This window comes from Stegostoma tigrinum, chromosome 1 (assembly GCF_030684315.1).
Source record: "Stegostoma tigrinum isolate sSteTig4 chromosome 1, sSteTig4.hap1, whole genome shotgun sequence".
Classification (NCBI taxonomy): domain Eukaryota; kingdom Metazoa; phylum Chordata; class Chondrichthyes; order Orectolobiformes; family Stegostomatidae; genus Stegostoma; species Stegostoma tigrinum.
Window position 1 is genome coordinate 88,372,839 of NC_081354.1, and position 21,252 is coordinate 88,394,090.

The following is a 21,252-nucleotide window of genomic DNA, read 5'->3' on the forward strand; positions in this document are numbered from 1 at the left end:
TCGTCCTCACGTACCACCCCACCAACCACAAATCCAATGCATCATCCTCTGACATTTCCGCCATCAGCAATCCGACCCCACCACCAATGACATTTTTCCCTCCCCACCCTTATGTGCTTTCCGGAGGGACCACTCTCTCTGTGACTCCCTTGTTCGCTCCACACTGCCCTCCAACCCCACCACACCCAGCACTTTTCCCTGCAACCGCTGGAAGTGCTACATCTGCCCCATACCTCCTCCCTCACCCCCATCCCAGGCCCTAGGGAGACTTTTCACATCAAACAGATGTTCACCTGCACATCTGTCAATGTTAAATACTGTATCTGCTGTTCCCGTTGTGGCCTCCTCTACATCGGGGAAACCAAACGGAGGCTTGGGGACCACTTTGCGGAACACCTATGCTCTGTTCGCAACAAACAACTGCACCTCCCAGTTGTGAACCATTTCAATTCACCCCCACCACTCCTCGGACAACATGTCCATCCTGGGTCTCCTGCCATGCCACAATGACGCCACCCAAAGGTTGCAGGAACAGCATCTCATATTTCGCTTGGGAACTCTGCAGACCAAGGGTATCAATGTGGACTTCACAAGCTCCAAAATCTCCCCTCCCCCGGCCACATGCTAAAACTAGCCCAGATGGTTCCCGCCTTCCTAACCAATCCTCTTACCTCAAGCCCCACCCCCATCCCCTACCCACTAAATTCATCCCGCTCCCCCCCAACCTGTCCGTCCTCCCTGGACTGACCTATTCCCCCCCCGCCAACTCCTCACCTACATTCACCTTCACTGGCTTTAACCCCACCTCTTTGACCTGTCTGTCTCCACTCACCCTATCTTCTCTTTTATCCATCTTCTATCCACCTCCTCCTCTCTCCCTATTTATTTCAGAATCCCTTTCCCCTTCCCTATTTCTGAAGAAGGGTCCCGACCCGAAACGTCAAGCTTTCCTGTTCCTCTGATGCTGCTTGGCCCAATGTGTTCATCCAGCTTCACACCACGTTATCTCAGATTCTCCAGCATCGGCAGTTCCTGTGATAATGTGATAAATTGATCTTTTAAAATATTTTAGGAATAATAAAATGTTTTGGTGAAAAAACTTATATTTTTCAATAAGTAATCATTAATCATTTTCCTATTTTACATTTTCAGATATGGGGAAAGGCAAATTTTAATAGAATTCAGTTCACAATTCCCGCTGAATAAACATTCATATTACATCCAATTAAGTGATGATATTCATCTTTCATGAGAATTACAGTTTGTACGTGTATTCAAGTTAAAGTTAAGAGCTTTACCATTGTTTAAAGATGATTGAGCTTAATTAAAAATTATCAGATTAAATTAGAATTTGCAATTGAATTATGCTATATTTCCTTCATGGTTGCCATCTGTACATTCTGTAGAACCATCAATTATTGACAGATCTGTGGTCAACGAGTTTTGTAGCTGAGAATCTGAATTTATTTCAGAAATCGTTTTTGATGACATGCAATCTATATCACTTTCCAGAGTATCAGATGATTCATTAATTTGAATCCTGTAGTCATTCTCAGAACCAGATTGGTTTTCTGTGTCTGGACTATCCAAAAGGGATTCAAATAATGATGAAACAGCAGCATCATTCTGAGATATCACTGTACATTGCTCTTTGGAAGCAGTTGTTTTGTTACAGCCATCACTTAAATCAGTAGTAACCAGCTTCTCAGTCATTTCTGCAATTTCATTTCCTGCAGTGGATTGGAACATCTGGGAGTCCACTTCCAAAGGTAAAAATACAGGACTTTCACAACTTTCCTTTTGTTTGGTCTGCATTTCTTCAGATTTTCTGTAATTTTTCTCTGTGTCAGGGTATTCGGATGTTGAAGGCTGAGTTTGGGTTGCTTCATTTTCTTTTAAATGATCTGTGAATCAAAGTAAAAAAAAATAGTCAGAGTATTACAGGATGGAAAGAGGTTCTTCAGTCCATCCTGGGTCCATGTCAATCATTAAGCACTCATCTTCTCTCATCCCAAATTTCAAGCACTTGGCTCATAGCCTCATATGCTACATCTTTTCAAGTGTTCATCTAAATACATCTCAGGTGCATCTAAATACATCTTTCAACCAGTGAATTCCAGATATCCACCATTCTGTGTGTGAAAATAAATTTCCTTAAATAAAGGGTCTAGGTCTGAAACTTTTGTGCTCCTAAAATGCTGCTTGGCCTGCTGTGTTCATCCAGCTCCACACTTTGTTATCTTGGATTCTCCAGCACCCGAAGTTCCCATTATCTCTCCTCTAAATCTCTTGTCCTTTCCCTTAGATCTATGTCCTCTGTTAAGTGACCCATCCACATAATTTTGTACACTTCAATCAAGTGGCCCCCACCCCACCCTTGCCCACCCCAGGCTTCTTTGCTCTAAGGAAAACAAACCCTACCTACCTAGTTTTCCTCATAGCTGAAATGCTCCACTCCAGGTATCATCTGGCGAATCTCCTCAGTACGCTCTCCAATGCAATCACATCTTTCCTAAAGTGTGGTGACCAGAACTGTACATGGTACTCCAGCTGTGGCCTAACAACATGTTGTGCAGCTCCTTTATAACCTCCCTGACCTAGTATTCAATGCCTTGACTAATAAAGCCAAATAACCCACATGCCTCTTTAGCCACGTGCGCTATTGCTTTCAAAATTCAAAGTACAGAGAAGATAGTCATCCCTAAGTCCCTCTGATTCTCAGTACTTCCCAAGGTACACATTCAAAACGTACTCCCTTGCCTCATTCGTGCTATCGTATTGCATCACCTCACATTTTTCAGGATTAAACTCCATATGCCACTGTTCTGCCCATCTGACCAGCCCATCTATACATATCATGCATCAATATAAGTGAGTTTTTTGCACACAGAGAGAGAGGAGGATTGGAACAATATTAAGTAACTTTCCCCTAATGCCAAAATGCCATTCAATTTGCTTTATAATATATAAAAACTACTCAGAATAGTGGTCACAAAAATATGATAGCTATGTTTCTGTTCATGGAACTACTATAAAGCATCTACTGCAAGAAATTACCAGAAATATTAAATAGCAGACAGTTCTTCATATTTAGAGTCTAAAAGATATGGGTGCATACATCTGAGTACAATTATGTACAGATGGTTTCCTGTATACAAAATACTGCAGACGTTTAAAATGCAGACAGGATTTTTCAGAAAGCCAGGTTTCCTACTCTGCTAGCTGCAGTGGCAATGACCAGCTTCTGAAAATGTTTAGCAAGTCACTCAAGCTTTTAAATGTTTAGCAAGTCACTCATAGGCATCAAGCTTTGGACTGGCCAGGAGTGCCCACACACTATGAAAGAATTTAAAAATTGACTCCACAACAAACAAGTCACATCAAAGTTCAGTATTCTTGCCACAGTCATGAATGATGGTGGACAATAACTAACTGGAGGAGGAAGCTCAGGGACCACTGCATCTGTGCAAGAGACAAGTCTGAAACATTCGCGCTTCTGGCTGAAAGTGATTGCAAAGTGAGTTGTCCTTTTTAACCCCTCCCCCCCACCAACCCGCCAACACCCTAAGCTCTCCAGCATCACATGCAGCTACAGATCGGCCAATGTGATTCAATCAGTTAGGGATCAAACATATGATTGTAGGCACTGAATTGAACGAACATCCCAACTATGTCTTTGTATTGTTACAACAATAGCATCTACTCAACACTTTACAAACTTGGTCAAGTCTATTCTGTTTGTGAGAAGCAAAACAAATGCAATCCAGCTAATTATTCAGTCTACTCCCGTTTATCAGCAAAGTGGTTAATGGACACTTTCTTGATTATACACTGTTCGTCAGTGCTCAGTTTGGGTTCTTTTATGGCCATTCAGAACCTGGCCTCATTACAGCCTTCATTCAATGAAGTTAAAGTGGCTGTACTTGACATCAGTGACAACATTTAATTGAATCTGTCATTAAGAAGCCTAAGCAAAACTGAAGTCAATGGGAATCAATAGGAAACCTCTCCAATGACTGGGTTCATACAATAATAAGGAAGATGGTCTTGGTTGTGAGACCAATCATTACAATCTCTGGATATTGTTTCTGGAGTTCATCAGTGGATATATATTCTAATAAATCTGTTCAGAGGTGCTGTTACATACATCCGGAGCAGGTGGTACTTGAACCCAGGTCTCCTGGCTCAGAGGTATGGACACGAACATTGTGCCACTGTTTCAGCAGTGACTTACCTTCCAACTTAAAGTCAACAAAGGGAATGTTTGATCATGATTTCACAGTATTCGGCACCATGCAAAACTCCTCACATACTGAAGCTGTCTCTGCCCAGATACAGCAAGATTTGTGCAACATTCAAGTCGGGATGATAAGTGGCAAAGTAATTTCCATGCCACATAGGTGAAAGACAATGAGCATCTCCAACAGGAGAGAATCCAATTATTTCCTGTTTACATTCAATAGCTAAGTCCCACTCACTATCAATAAACTGGCAGTTACTATTGTTAAGAAACTGAAGTAGACCTGCCACATAAATGCTATGGTTACAAAAGCAAGTCAGAGGCTGGGAATTTTGTGGCTGATAATGCACTCTTGATTTCACAGGTTCTATCTGCCATCTCCTAAGATTGGAGTGAAATGCTTGCCTGGATGAATGCAGTTCCAACAACATCAATGAAGCTCAACAACATCCAGAGCAAAGAAAATCACTCAATTGCCAATTTAAACAACAAACAGCATCCATGGACAATGCCAGCAGTGCACATCATTTACAAGACATCACTCAACAAGGCTCCAATAACAGCATCTTCCAAACCCACTGGCCTTACCACCTTGATGCTCAAGGGAAGCAGACACATGACAATGTTGCCACCTGCAAGTTCCTCTGAAAACTGCACACCATCCTGGCTTGGAACTATATTGCTACTCCTTCACTGTTACTGGATTAAAAACCATGGATCTCTAACCAAACAGCTCTGAATCTACACCACATGGAATTTTGTGGGTCAAGATGGCTTTCACAAAGGTAATTAGAGATGGGCAATGATTATTACCATGATAGCAAGACCCACAAGATCCTACAAGTTAACAAAAAAACTTTTTCCTCTCAACCTTTCTCTGCTCCCATTCCCATCCCTTTTCTGTATCCCTGCCATCAATCCTCCTCTCTATCAATGTCCTACTTCTAATATAATAGTCTCTTCCTGACACTAGCCAAGTAGCTACTCCTACATACCTATTTACATTTTCCAAAGTCTGAACTTCATCTTGATTGCTCATATGCGAAACCACAGGAGATTTGAGTAATAAATAATTAAAAATTACTTGCCGCATGACTAAACTCTGCTACGGTTATGCTTGCTGGCCTTCAGACGTCAGGGAGAAATTTTCTGAAGTTTTGAATTTGAGATTTACCTAAACGTGTGAATTGCTCTCACTGGATTTAAAGCCTACAGGAGTGGAGGAAGGGAGAGAGTGTAATCTTTAAATTGGCCATGTTTGATTACCAGATGCGGGTATGTTTGTCTGTTTGTATTCGTAACAAGCGGAGTTAAATTGTGATTTCTGCTTTGGCAAGAGACATGAGGGATTTAGAATACAAAATCCTTGGGCTGTTTTATTATTCTAAAAGTCCTAGATAAATATAAAATACTGTGGATGCTAGAAATCTGAAATAAATCCAGAAATTGCTGGAGAAACTCAATGGGTCTGGCAGCATGTGTGGAGACAGAAACAGTGTTAATGTTTCAGCTGCAGGGTTCAAAGAAATGTCATACTTGACTCGAAATCATAGAATCATGGAATCCCTACAGTCTGGAAGCAGGCCATTCGTCCCATTGAGTCCACATCAACTCTATACACAGCATCCCATCCAGACCCAGCCCCCTGCCTTGTATCCCTGCATTTCCCATGGCTAATCCACTTAGCCTGCACATCCCTAGATACTATGGACAATTTAGCGTGGCCAATCCACCTAAGTTGCACTTTACTGGATTGTGGGAGGAAACCCACATAGACACAGGGAGAATGTGCAAACTCCACACAGACAGTTGCCCGAGGGTGGAACTGAACCTGGATCCATAGTGAGGCAGCAGTGCCAACCACTGAGCCACTGTGCCACCCAGAATGTTAACTCTGTTTCTCTCTCCACAGATGCTGCCAGACCCGCTGAGTTTCTCCAGCAACTTCTGCTTTTATTATCCTATGTAATTTTACTTGTTTGTCCTGATGTCTGTAACTGGTTTAATCAATGCTCTAATCAACTTCTTACTCTGTTGTGAAAACAATTTTCAAATTTCAAAAAGAAGTCACAATGGGAAAAGTCTGGAAAACACTGACGCTATGTGCTGTTGGAGTAGTGGTTGCCAGCAGCAGATTTACTTCTGCATCTAACCTCCCCACAGGACCCCATACCACTGAAACCAGCAGCACTATGGAGAACAATTGTGTAGTCTAGATTCTTAAACTGAGGGTACTTCAGGGACACTTCCAATTCCATAAACTGTACAAGTTTAGAAAAATCAGATTAGACATGTCAATGCTTGGCATGTTTCAGATGTTTCAGATTTCAAGGACATTGGAGTTATTAGGCCACCGCTGGAATATAGATGCAAACACTATGAGTTACCCATCATACAGTCCTGATTTCTTTAATAGGTAAATTGACTATATAATCTTTCCTATATTTAAGAACTCATATTGTTGTGAGATAGAAGTATACGAAAAAGCAAACTGAGTACCTGATAAAGTAGCAGTGCAGTTTTTAACTTTTGAAACAATTTAATTCATTTTCTGAATCAAAATAATGAACCATTTCTAAATCCTTGTCTTCTCTCAGAACCCTTAAAATGGAGATGTTTCTCTTGTAATCATTTGACACAAAGAAATAGTAAGATCATTGGCTTTAATAATGGCTAGAGGTGCTGTGTAGAAAGAAGAATCAGATTTTCATGGGTAGCTAGAGGACATTTGCCAAAGAATTATGTTCGTCCAGGGCAGAAGTGTTCCTCTGGATCAGTTAGGGACTGTTTTTGGAAACAGCAATCACGAGGCAATTGAGCTCATTGAGATCAAGGCGCAAAAAGCTAATTCAGTATGCAGTTCCTCAAGGACTGGGAAACAAAGTGCCACTGATGGCAATATTAAAAACTTATTTAGTTCTAATTATAAGGAACAAGGCAATTTAATTAGACAAAATCACATGAGGCGTGCAGCAAATTCCTTAGAATGTTTCTATGTAAATTCTATGATTACATGCATATGCAGATATAGGTGATAGTGTAGACCAGAAGCGACAGTTAGATGCAAAAGACAGTTTGGAAATTCAGCTGAAAAGGTATAAAGGGTGCTGATTCAATAGGATAATGTTCACAAGTCATAAATTAAGCTCTGCTTATAAAAGAAGATGCATTTGTGATACAGACAGGTTATTAGTCAACAAGAGATAGCTAAAGCAATTTGCATTCAGTTAATGAAAATTGCCAAGTGACCTGCTTCACCCAAACAAGAGCAACAAATCAGCCTGTGGAGTGAGTGATGGATCAGCGGGAAAGATGGCAGAGAGTCTGGAAGAGGAAGTACTCCAGACAAACCCAAATCAACTTTCACTAGAGCTGACAAAAAATAGAAATGAAAGTTGTCACCCACTTCCAACTCCATTTTGATTTATTGTCCTCCTCTCTCCACCTCTCCCTTGCTTTTGAAGGTCTACTTTACCCTTAACAGACTTGCACATAAATCAATCAACTGGAGAACATGGTTGTGGTTAATAAGTGAAATAAAAACCTGGGTGATTTGGTGATAGAGTAAAAGGTATTCAGTTGTATAAGAGCACTAACAAAAATGAAAGTTACTACCTGCTTTAGGCACCAGGACACAAATCAACAACCACACTTATATAGGTCCTTTTAAAATAATAAACAATCCAAAGCATTTCACAAACAATTTATAAATGATCTATATAAGGCAATATTCGGGTACTTGATCAAAGAGGTTAATTTTAAGTTAGATCTTAAAGGAGGAAAATAAGATATTGGGGCCAAAATATCTACACTGAAACTGAGAAAATAAGAACGGCATTAGACTATTTGGCCTTTCAAGCCTGCTGTATCATTTATTATGATCATGGTTGATCATCCAAATCAATAGCCTGTTCCCACTTTCCTCCATATCCTCTTCAAGTGCTATAGCCAACTCCTTCTGGAAATCATACAGTTTGGTGGCTTTGACTGCTTTCTATGAAAGCAAATTCTATAGACTCACCACTCTCTAAATGAAGAAATTTCCTGGGAAGGAATTCTAGAATTTGGGGCTTGTGCATTGAAGGCATGGCCACCAATGGTGCAGCAAGTCAACTCAGGCATGTTATCAAAGCCAGAACTAGATAAATGCAGTTATCTCAAAGGGTTGTAAGGCTAAGGGAGATTACAGGGGTGAGAAAGGAAAAGACCATGAAAGCAAAGATGAGACTGTTAAAACTGAGATACTGATTGAACCAAAGGAAGTCAGTAAGCACAGAGGAAATTGGTAAATAGAACTTGGTGCAAGAAAGGACATGGGCAACAGCATTTTTGATTACCTCAAGTTTACAAGCAGTCAAATGTCAATGGCCAGTCAGGGGTCTACTGGAATAGCTAAATATGATCAGAAATACGGGGAGCTTGTATTGAAAATTAGGAGGGCACTAGAGTGTACTTCTATTGCTGCAGGAGTTCTCAATTATCCATCCAATAAATGGGCAGTAGAGTGGAATTATAGATGGAATCTGACTCATGTGGCATGGCATGAAAGTTGGGAAAATTAGGTGAGTTGTCCACTGAGGATTCATACCAAGATCAAAAAGCCTTATTTTCTAACCAAGTGTTGGACAGCTTCTTGGGGTTCCCCACAGTGAGTGGCAAGAGGCCTATTTGCATGGTTTATTGCTCTTTATTAGTCTCATTACTACCTAATTAATATGCCATGTCATATTCTTACACCTGCCAGATTGAAATTACACGCTGACAATTCCCAAGATGAAAGTCAGAATGGTTACCTGGTGATACCAACTCGCTGCCATCTTGGACACTAGGCCCCAACATCTCAGGGCACGCTCCATGGGCAGTGACTGCACGAACCTTGGCATCCAGCCACACAGCATCATTAAGGTGGTACACTTCAATGCTGCACCTTATAGCATACTCGCCTCTTTTATTACAATGCTGCTGCCATGACACTTGACATACACTACAGGCACCCAACTCATGGTTGGAACCTGGATGCATTTCAGGGATTTGCGCTCTCTTAGCGATCACTTACCTTACACCCATTTTGATTCTCACAGCATCCCTGCCCTGTGTTATGCACATTACCTGCTTAGCCAGCTCATAACGGCTCACAGCACCTTCACTTTGACTTGCCTTTCTGTGCAGATCAACTGTTAGGCAGTTTTTCACGGCTGTCAGCAGTCATCAGTCAAAGACACATATTACCGTAAGAAACCATGCTATGTCAGCGTTATACATGCAGCAAACAAACTATACGTGCTTCAAGGAACCTGCCACGCTTCAAATTCGAAGGGGAGGAGTCTCCTGTCAAGTCAATCTTCGGGGTTAAAAGTCACAGGACTGCTGGCGAGTTAAACAGGTATCAGTTAGGGAACTGCCCGGTCAGTGTACAAGACTGTCCTGATAAGTTCCTTAAAGGAGTGGGCCACAGTGAGTCCTGGGTGGGATGTTCATCCAGTAAAAGTCAAGAGATATTATCAGGGGACAGTACTGGAGGAGGTAAACTGGAAGCTTAATTGTGGGGATTGAAGACAGCATGCTGGGATGCATAGGCGATGACTCTCGTGAAGGTGAGGATCTCAGTGTATAATACAGACAATTCATTGTATGGGAAAGGAGATAATAGAACATCAAAGGGAAAGGGGATAACACAGGCAGAAGGATCATCAACAGCTAATGACACCTGGGTTTCAATGGAGGAAACAACGCACTGCTAGGTTTGGCATGTTGACTGCACATACCTGACGTTGGAAGGATTAAAGTGGTGAGATAAAGATTTAGATAGATTGGTTGGGTGGGGACTTGGAAAGTTCAAAGCCTATGGACCATCAAGAAGGGAATGTGTACATTTGTGGTTATACAAATATTAAAAGGCTGAGCCTGAAATTCTGTGCCTGTAAAGTGACTGCTGTCTCCTTGTATCACATCCAAAGTAGTAAGTGTGCAATGGTGATGAAAATTGAATCTGAATGGTAATAATTTCATTCTGTGAGGGAGGGGAACTTCAAGCTCGAGTGATGTGAGGCCATTCAAAGGGGAACACTATGACATACACATCAACGGGGCGGCACAGTGGCTGAGTGGTTAGCACTGCAGCCTCACAGCGCCAGGAACCCGGGTTCAATTCCAGCCTCGGGTAACTGTCTGTGTGGAGTTTGCACATTCTCCCCGTGTCTGCGAGCGTTTCCTCCGGATGCTCCAGTTTCCTCCCACAGTCCAAAGATGTGCAGGCTAGGTGGATTGGCCATGCTAAATTGCCCACAGTGTTTAGGAGTGTGTGGGTTATAGGGAGATGGATCTGGATGGGATGTTCTAAGGGGCGGTGTGGACTTGTTGGGCCGAAGCGCCTGTTTCCACACTGTAGAGAATCTAATCTACACACCAATACAATGAAGCTAGAACACATCTGTGCGTACTACCTGCTTTGTGAACATTAAGGCAAGAACCTCCTGTGTACAGTCCAAATTCTGGCTCAAGCTCTCATTACTATTACGAGTGTAGTAGCATTAATAACATTATGAACCAATCCCACTCGTGGCTATGATGACATGCCATCTGGAAAGATGGAGCTTACTTTCTAAGGTAACAGTCACCTGCCATTTACCCACTGTGAGCTGGTCACTTCACACCTTGGACCATGCAACATTATGCAGCGGTAAGGATGGCTAACCTCTGTGCCTTGAATGTTGTAGTTGTGAATAGACAAACATTCTCATGATGAAGAAAAATGGCTTTGTATTCACAAATATGATAAGAGTGAATGATTTACAGTAACAGGACCGACACCAGCTCTGTGTCCTCAAAAAGCCATCTTTCTTTCCCTTTACTGCCCCTCAATGCAATCGCAAGTTCTGCAACTGGGCAGACCCCTGTGTCTAGAGGGTCCAGAGGCAATTGCACCCTCCTTAGATTGGATTGCTACTGGGCTGAGAGAGTGGAGGTGGGGGTGGGGGGGAGGTGGAATACCTGGCCACTGCTGAGGCGAGTTTGGAATGATACCGTGAGCAAGGGCAACTAGGGACTGAGTGAATAAGAAAAATCTTCACTAGACCTCATGGAGGGAAACCCTCCACAAAATTCAACAAAAATGATAGAGTCAACCTTTTATAAGATTCAGGCCACGTGTTAACGCGGTCAGTAGTTACTTCTCAACTGAACAGTTGGGGTGAATTGTTGAAGAAAATAATATATTGGATTTAGTTTTCAAATCTAACTCTGATTGTACCAGATTAATGGTGGGAACCATCCATGCAAAAGTTTCATAACAACATCTGATTTTTCAAACCTGAGGTCAGGCTTGGGAAAGTAGAAGTGGATCTGATACAAAAAAAAGTATTTATTTAGAGAAAGACAAATATTAGAAGTATAGATTAAAAAGCAAGTAGACAGTAAATTAAAGCCTAAATTGCTAAACTGAAAGGTTGGCATGAAACTCCATTTAAAATTGTTTTGAGTTTAACTGAATAATCATCGAGAAAAAATGGGCAAAGAAGGATAACTAAAACCATTATCAGAGGTATTAAAATCGTCCTGAAAAAATGGATTGTAGTTGGGCTCTGCTGCAATGATAAAGCTTTCCTTGGTTATGTTTGGAGCTAGAAAATGATTAAAGACCACACAGGCCCTTTGAGAGACTGAAGCACAGCACATTAAGGTAAGAGGATCTGGATATCACTGAAGTGCTGAATGGATAATTTGTCATAGGTTTCACTACTGACAATAATACTGCAGTAACAACGTTGTTGCTAAAACTGATTCAATAGAAATAACCGCAGAATAATCTAAACTGGGATTAAAGCATTTAAGGCTAAGCATGCTGCATAGCATGATACGATAGGAAAGAGCTCAGTGCTATTGTCAAGGCAGATGTACCCTGTGAATACCAGCTTGTTTATTCAATGGTTGTTTTAGGTCTGGGACAAATGTGGTAAACAGGAAGAGGCACATGAAGAAGGAATCATGGGAATTCTAGGCCTGTCGGTTGGTATCTGGTGCTGGAAGATATATACTACAATTTTATGATTGCAGATCTGCTATCATGTGCATGTGTAACATCTATCAAGATGAGGTCTTTCCATAAATCTTAAATCAGTTTCCCATAAAACAACAGCCGGGTGTGCACCAAAATCAGCCACCCAACTTCTCACTTAAAAAATCACTGACAGACAATTGACGTGCCAACTGACGTGAATAAGTGGGAAGAGAGGGGCCAGGCCATCTTAACACGAGCTGCTCTGTGTCTCTTTTTGCTTTCCTGCTTGACTTCTAAAACATACATTCCCCAAACCCCCTACCCTCTTGATCTACCCAATCCCATCCTGTGCAAAAAGTCCTGGATATTTTTTTCTTCTTCTTCCCTGTCCTTTCATGACTGTAGCCTTTGTAGAACTGAAGACTTATTCAGAGAAGCACTGTCTGTTTGAAATCCATATCACTATCCAAGGGCCAGCCCTGACTGACTGTGGCCAGCACCTACACAGCCATCTCCAGAGCATCCTGACCGACTTAGCTGTCATTCCCAGACTGGTTACACTTGGCCTGCGGTGACTACAACATAAAGGGACTTACAGTCTTAGTGAATCTCAAGAAGCGAGTATCCAAGTTCAGCAGGTAATAGAGAAGGCAAATTGCAATGTTGGCTTTTATTTTAAAGGAAATGGAGTATAAAAATAAGGAAATCTTGCTAAAGCTATACTGTGGACAGCTCTGGTCTCATTTATCTAAGGAGAGATATACTGGTATTGGAAGAAGTCTGGAAAAGGTTCACTATGTTAATTCTGGTAATGAAGGGATTTCTCTTGGAGCACAGGTTAAGTAGGTTGGGCTTATACACATTGGAGTTTGGAAGAATGAGAGGAGATGTAACTAAAACATACAAAATTCTTAGTCGGCTTGACAGTTTTCCCTTGTGGAGGAATCTAGGATCAGAGGGCAGAATTTCAGAGTGACAGGTTGCCCATTTAAGACAGAGATGAATTATGAAGCGAGACTGGATAGGCTGGGATACTTTTCTCTTAGAGGGTAGGAGACTGAGGGTTACCTTATAACAGGTCTATAAAATCATGAGACAGTAGGAACTGCAGATGCTGGAGAATCTGAGATAACAAGGTGTAGAGCTGGGTGAACACAGCAGGCCAAGCAGCATCAGAGCAGCAGGAAAGCTGATGTCTCGGGCCTAGACCCTTCTTCAGAAATGGGGGAGGGGAAGGGGGTTCTTAAATAAATAGGGAGAAAGGGGGAGTTGAATAAAGGAGAAGATAGGTGGAGAGGAGGCAGAGCATACAAAGAGGCGGGGATGGAGCCAGTGAAGGTGAGTGTAGGTGGGGAGTTAGGAAGGGGATAGGTCAGTCCAGGGAGGACGGACAGGTCAAGGGGGCAGGATGAGGCTAGTAGCTAGGAGATGGAGGTGGGGCTTGAGGTGAGAGGAGGGGATGATTGGGGGGAAGGACAGGTTAGGGAGGCAGGAACAAGCTCGGCTAATTTTGGGATGCGGTAGGGGGAGGAGATTTTGAAGCTTGTGAAGTCCACATTGATACCCTTGGGCTGCAGGGTTCCCAAGCGGAATATGAGTTGCTGTTCCTGCAACCTTCAGGTGGCATCGTTGTGGCACTGCAGGAGGCCCATGATGGACATGTTATCTGAGGAATGGGAGGGGGAGTTGAAATGGTCCACGACTGGGAGGTGCAGTTGTTTAGTGCGAAGCGAGCATAGGTGTTCCGCAAAGCGGTCCGCAAGCCTCCGCTTGGTTTCCCCAATGTAGAGGAGGCCACAACGGGAACCGCGGATATAGTTTATTACATTAGCAGATGTTCAGGTGAATATTTGCTTGGTGTGGAAAGTCTTCTTGGGTCTGGGATGGGGGTGAGCAAGGAGGTGTAGGGGCAGGTGTAGCACTTCCTGCGGTTGCAGGGGAAAGTGCCGGGTGTGGTGGGGCTGGAGGGGAGTGTGGACTGGACAGGAGTCTCGGAGAGAGTGGTCCCTCTGAAAAGCAGCTAAGGGTGTGGAAGGAAAAATGTCTTTGATGGTGGGGTTGGATTGCAAATGGCGGAAATGTCGGAAGATGATGCATTGGATTTGGAGGTTGGTGGGGTGGTACATGAGGACGAGGGGACTTCTGTTTTGGTGGTTATTGCAGGGAGCGGGTGTGAGGGATGAGTTGCGGGAAATGCAGGAGACATGGTCGAGGGTGTTCATACCACTGACGGGTGCAAGTTGCGGTTCTTGAAAAACAAGGACATCTGAGATATTCGGGAGTGGAATGCCTCATCATGGAAGCAGATGTGGTGGAGGCAAAGGAATTGGGAATAGGGGATAGGATTTTTGCAGGAAGTTGGGTGGGAGGAGGTGTACTCTTGGTAGCTGTGGGAGTTGGTGGGCTTGAAATGGATATCGGCTTCCAGGTGGTTGCCAGAGAATCTCTGATACTTCTCTCTCCTTCCTGGACCTCTCTGTTTCTATCTCTGGCAACCACCTGGAAACCAATATCCATTTCAAGCTCACCTTTGTGGCCTCCTCTACATTGGGGAAACCATGCAGAGGTGTGGGGACCACTTTGCAGAACACCTATGCTCGGTTCACGCTAAACAACTACAACTCCCAGTCACAAACTTTTTAACTCCCCCTCCCATCCCTCAGACGACATGTCCATCCTGGCCACCTGCAGTGCCACAACGATGTCACCCGAAGGTTGCAGGAACAGCACCTCTTATTCCACTTGGGAACCGTGCAGCCCAATGTATCAATGTGAGCTTCACAAGCTTCAAAATCTCCCCTTCCCAGCACATCCCAAAACTAGCCCAGCTCGTCCCCGCCTCCCTAACCTGTGGTTCCTCCCACCTATCCCCTCCTCCCATCTCAAGCCCCACCCCCATCTCCTACCTACTAACCTCATCCCGCCCCATTGACCTGTCCTATGCCCTCCTTAACTCCCCATCTACGCTCACCTTTTCTGGCTCCATCCCCTATCTTCTTCTCTATCCATCTTCCATCCACCTCCCCCTCTCTCCCCATTTATTTCAGAACCCCCTTCTCCTCCCCCATTTCTGAAGAAGGGTCTAGGCCCAAAACGTCAGTTTTCTTGCTCCTCTGATGCTGCTTGGCCTGCTGTGTTCATTCAGCTCTACACCTTGTTATCTTATATAAAATCATAAGAGACTTAGATAAGGTAGATAGCCAACAGCTATTCCCCATTGAAGTGGAGTCTAAAACAAGACGGCATAGGTTGAAGGTGAGAGGGGGGAGATACAAAAGGGCCCAGAGAAGCAACTTTTTCATTCAGTTTGTGGTGAGTGTCTGAAATGGACTGTCAGAGGTCGTGATGGAAATGAGTACAACTTTGTCGTTTAAGAAACATTTAGACAAGTACATGGATGGTGTAGGAATGGACAGATATGGACCAAACACAGGCAAATGGTTTAATTGTGAAAACTGGGTGGCGTGGGAAACTCAATTTTGTAAAAGGGGGAAGCATGTAATACACCCTCTCACCCCTTAAAATCCAGTCCAATGGAACAAGCCACAACGGGTCAAATTTATAACTTTTGAGAGTTTGGCAGTTATTACTTGATGAAAAATCAAGTCCTGTTTTAATACCTGATTGATTTTGCAGGGGTAGGAACTAAAAGGATGTATAGGCTTTATAACTTATTTCCAAAAAGAAAAAAAATCATTAAAACAAAATATGCGATGTTATTGGAAGTAGTTGGACTACATGTGGTTGGCTGTCAATGTTATACTTGATAGGAAGAGCACTGTCATCTATGTGAATAGATCTGTTTGGAGTCAGGTCACAAATGGAATCCCACATTGGGACCACTGATGTCCATAATCACCATGATTGATTTGGATGAAGCCATTGATTATTTCAAATAGTCAGGCCATGTTGCCTTTGCAATCAGTGCAGTTCAAATCACATTTTCACAGTGGTTTCCATACACCTTCAACCCCTTTCCTTTATTGTCTCTCCAAACTGATCAGCAATATTGATGTGATGGAAGTCAACTTGCATGTGGGTGATGGGTGTCGGTATTTGCAGTGGGCTAAACTTGGAAAGAATTGCTGCTATTTCAAAAGCATGACAAAATGGATTTAACTGCTGCCATTTGGCGCTTAAGAGGAAACTTCACACTACATGCAGATTACCAATTATCAGATGAGAAGTTGAAACTAGTTAAAGGTTTAACCACAATTTTGTCTTTAACAACCACAGCCTTGGATTTTGCAACTCTCTGAAGTTTACCAGAGTCAACAAAGAAAGGGGAGAATGGGCACTGGACTGAACTGTGACATTGGCAAAATGGTAGGTGTTTAAATATTGAACTATTACAGCTGCTTCTTTGCTTAAGTGAAAGAATTTTGCTCACAGGACCTAGGATTCTGAGTGTACTTTCATCCCTTAGCAGCCATTTCTGCTATTTTGTTGGATCTGCACTTTCCAGTTGCCACCCTTCACAGCAGCTTGGGAGCATTGCAAAGCAGCTCTTCCGTGAATCTCTGATGAAGAACAAGAGGGACAGCACCAATAACACTAAGAACACCAGCAACAGCTGCAATAGCTACCTGCTGTTGTACTGGACAATGGGGTTTAACACAGTGCTCCCGCTCCAACTACTGATATCTCCCAGTGTAGGATATGCATAGGGAGCTTGACATGATAGTGCAACAGTAGCCTCATTTCCAGATTTATTTTTTGGGTTAGATGCGCAGCAGTGTGCAAATCCCAGCTCCACAAACTCACCCTTCAAACTTGGTTGCCTTCACTTCCTGTTCTTGGTACAGGGAAGTGCACTAGGATTTGGGCTACATGATTGAGGAAGAGTGTGGGTAACTTTGGCACTGTGCTCAAAGTAAACATAAAGATTAAACATAAAAGAAGTCTCCTACTCTCACTACTTCAATCTTCATGCCCCACCTACGCCAACATACCACTGCATGCTCTCCACACTCTCCTTCCCAATCTATGCCACTGTACCCATGGTGCCTTATACCCCTTGGCCACCCTGGGCACATCTATCCATTAACCAAGGCCCTGTGGATCACCATGCCATTCTATGTGCATTTACCATTCTCCCATGGCAATTCAGTGATAACTCATCTTACCACTCAGCACCCTTTGACCTTCCCTCTCTGCATCAAGTCACCTGGTATCCACGATGAGGCTGGCTGACAGAAAATAACTATTTGGCCTACTGATGATCTCATGAGTGAAAAAACCTCTCATTGATACAAAAAAATCAATACATTGCAAGTCATTCAACTAATTCCTTCTGTAAACAAACATTTAACTTAAATGCTTAATCCTTTATAAAAACAAGTGTTTCCATTGTAGAGCAACTGCAGTATCCACTAAAATGCTCAATTGACAACAGTTGATTCTGAAAACAATATTTCTGGAAACTGAATCATGCAGCAGAAATCTTAATAATGGCTTTTTGCCAATAGGATTGCAAAAATACCCAGCATGGATTTTTAAGACTACATATAAAGTTTTGGATCTCTCCTTTCAAGCTTTAGCAGTTCCCCTTGGGAGTTTTAGCAATCCTAGTTACCATGCTAGTCATCAGAGTGTGATAAAAGAGGTCGTCAACTGTGGGATAAAGCAGGAATTGCTCAGCAATAATCTGCTCAGTGACACACAGTCTGGGTTCCTGCCACAGTTCCTGACCTTATTACAGCAATTTTTCAAACGTGGCCAAAACAGCTGAGTTCCAGAGATGAGGTGAGAGTGACGGCAGTTGACGGCAAGACTGCGATTGACAACAAGTGGCATCAGAGTGTTATAACAAAACCAGAGTTACTGGGAATCAAGAGAAAGCTCTCCGCTGGTTGGGCTGGTATTTATCATAAAAGAAGCTGATTATGATTACTGGAGATTAATCAGCTCAGGCCCAAGACATCTCTGTAGGAGGTCCTTTGGGTAGATATTTTCTTACCAACCCATTCAGAGATGCCATCACACTCAGCTGGAGTAAGTGGAATGAACATAGGCCTCCTGGCTCAGAGGTGGGGCCAATACACCTGCATCAAAACAGCCCCATCACTGCAGACTGCCTCCAACAACCTACATCCAACTATCTTTCATCAATAACTGGTGTTCCACTGTTAGGTCGGAAATTGGGACATTTGCTGCTGATTGCTGAATGTTCAGCACCATTCGTGACTCCTGAGATATTAAAGCAGTCCATGTCCAAATGCAGTAAGACCTAACAAGGGGGCAGATATCATGAACAACAAACTGAAGTGGGCCAATCTTAAAAAGCTTTATAAAATCCGAAAGAACTGCGGGTGCAGTTAATCAGGAACAAAAACACAGTTGCTGGAAAGGTTCAGCTTGTCTGGCAGCATCTATGAAGAAATAAATCAGAGTTAATGTTTCAGGTCTGGTGACCCTTCCTCAGAACTGATGGTGGCTGGGAAAACATCAGTTTATATGCAGAAGAAAGGGGAGGGAGTGGGTAGGGAGTAAACTATAGGATAGAACCTAAAGAGAGAGAAGAGCAGTTGGACAGAAAAAGAGTTGATAACAAGAAGACTAGGTGGCCGGTTCGCAGAACATCTATGTTCTACTTGCAAAAAAGATCCTGAACTACCTGTAGCCTGCCACTTTAACGCACCACCCTGTTCCCTGGCCAAAATCTCTGTCTCTGGCTTGTTGCCGTCAATGTTCAAGTGAAGCCCAATGCAAGCTGGAGGAACAACACCTCATTTTCCGCGAGGGGACCCTACAGCTTCTGGACGCAATATCAAATTCAATAATTTTTGGGCCTAAACTCTCCCACGTCCCAGCCCCCTACCCCACACATCAGGCCTTGTTACCACATAGCCTGCCATTACTTACCCCTTGTTGTTAGTCACTAATAGTCCACATTAACAACTATTCACCCTCCCAGCCTGATCGTTATCAACTCTTTGTCTGTCTAACTGCTCTTCTCTCTCTTTGGGCTCTATCCTATCGTTTACTCCCTACCCCACACCCTTCCCTTTTTTCTGCATATATACTGACATTTTCCCAGCCACCATTAGTTCTGAGGAAGTATCACCGGACCTGAGACTTGACTCTGTTTATTCCTTCACAGATGCTGCCTGACCTGCTGAGCTTTTCCAGCAACTTTGTTTTTGTTGAAAAGTTTTATGGCTCCAACAGCCTGACGGCAGAATCCCTTCCCCAAAGAATGTTTGTGAACCAGTTGTTTCGGCTATTTGACAATTGTCTAACATTTTAATCTAGATTTTTATTTCATTCAAATTTCACTATCTGCCATGGTAGGATTGAATTCATGTCTGACAGCTTGGGCCTGGAATTACTGGTCCAATGTTAACCCCACTGTCTCTTCAGACCTGGTCCTGTATTCTTCTGTTTCCTTCTCCCTCCTAAATGTACCAGGCCTTGTCTAAATGTGCGACTGCTTTCTGTGCCACCATCCAACATGTCAAAAAATTACATCTTCTCACTTACAATGTAGCGAGACAAATATATAATTAATGTATCTTGTGATTAATTTTGATCTGTATTTCATAAAAGGCAATGCCAGATGGAAGCATTAACCATACACCTGTTAATGTCATAAATGCTAATCTTTCTTTTCCCTCATTTTTCTTTCGACTCACCATTCTTGTGCAGCTGTTGTTCGATATCCAGGTACAGAGGTGACTTTGATCTTTCATCCATAGGTACGGCAGCATCAGTTAACGTCAGAGTCTCCTTCCCTCCTGCTGTCACAAATGGATTCCAGAAGGGAAATGAAAAGTAGTTGTAATGTAATTGTTTACAGCATAACTGTTTCAGTTATCACTTGAAACTACTTTCAATGCAAGAGTGATGCAAGTCATGTATTCATTGTAGCACAAATAAAGATTTTAATTAAACAATGTACGTGAACGCAAATCAAATAAGGTATCCTAATGCAGTTTACCCAGAGATGTGCCAGAATATTTTTCACTCCACGTTTGTTTAAATTAATTTATAAACTGCACTCTATGGTGCTGATCATTATTTCACTGGCTAAATAATGGAACAATAAAGTGAATTTTCATTTGATAGTGCCCAGAATGTATCTGAACAAGATCATATCTTTACTGACTTAGGACTGGAGCCACTTAAAATAATTTCAAATTCTAGATGCTCTGTGTTAGCATCCAATGGTTCCTAGGTAAGAACCCAACTGTTCATAGTGGTAATTAAAACATGTTCTTAGACTCACACAGTCCTACTAAGTGAGGTGAATAAGATTAAATAGTATAGACAGATCATTTTGACAAGTTTGTGACATAAGCAAAGAACTTTTCCTTTCAGTACCGCACATTAGGAATTTGGCTCGCTGCTCCTATATTTTCCAGGCAATAAAATGAATAGATTTAAAAAAATACAAAAGAGAGGCATACTCCCAAATTCCAATATATATTTTCAGGATGTGATATTCTAAACTGGGAGTAAAAATATATAAGGCTATCCTTTCTGGCTACATTATTTAGAATATTCACAAGCCATTTCCTCCTGTCCCTACGCTGCTTCAACAGTTTTGTGCTCTGACCTGTCGAGAGAATGGTCAAGCACAACAGTTTTATGGAGAAATGATAGCTTAAGCTCTGAGTATTTAATGTATTATGATTATGTACTCATAACATGCAAATTTGCAACTCATAATCTGGACTCATTTAAACTATTAAATGTGCATTTTTAAACTGACTGCTGTGGTTACACAGTGCCACTGACCATCTGGGAGATAACTCTTAGTTTATTGTGTAAGTATCCCAATTGTATGGCAGGTGTGCAGCGTAGTTTTACAAGAGTGCTATCTGGACTCCAAGAATTAAACTATGAGGAGAGATTAACAGGTGATTTGATTCACGTTTTCAAGATATTAAGTGCATCAAATGGCTATATTAGGTGAAATTATTTATCCTTGTTGTTTATTCTGGGACAAGGGAAGTGTCAAAAAATTAGAGTGTGGTCTTTCAGGATTGAAATTAGGAATGGAATTTGACGTACT

General features: G+C 42.4%; 1 protein-coding gene across 4 annotated transcripts in view; it reads right to left on the minus strand.

Annotated features, from left to right (window-relative positions):
- Positions 1-976: 976 nt before the first annotated feature.
- The window catches only part of ccdc149a (coiled-coil domain containing 149a), a 129,287-nt gene continuing 109,011 nt past the window's right edge, over positions 977-21,252 (minus strand). For 2 of the 4 annotated variants that reach the window (XM_048538463.2, XM_048538448.2), the window contains 2 exons: positions 19,871-19,972; positions 977-1,904 (listed from right to left, as the gene is read on the minus strand). In XM_048538463.2, the coding sequence (XP_048394420.1) occupies positions 1,363-1,904; positions 19,871-19,972 (644 nt within the window). In that variant the 3' untranslated portion in view covers positions 977-1,362. Of the gene's footprint in view, positions 1,905-19,870; positions 19,976-21,252 lie in introns of all 4 variants that reach the window. The other 2 variants (XM_048538454.2, XM_048538439.2) reach the window with 1 other exon arrangement.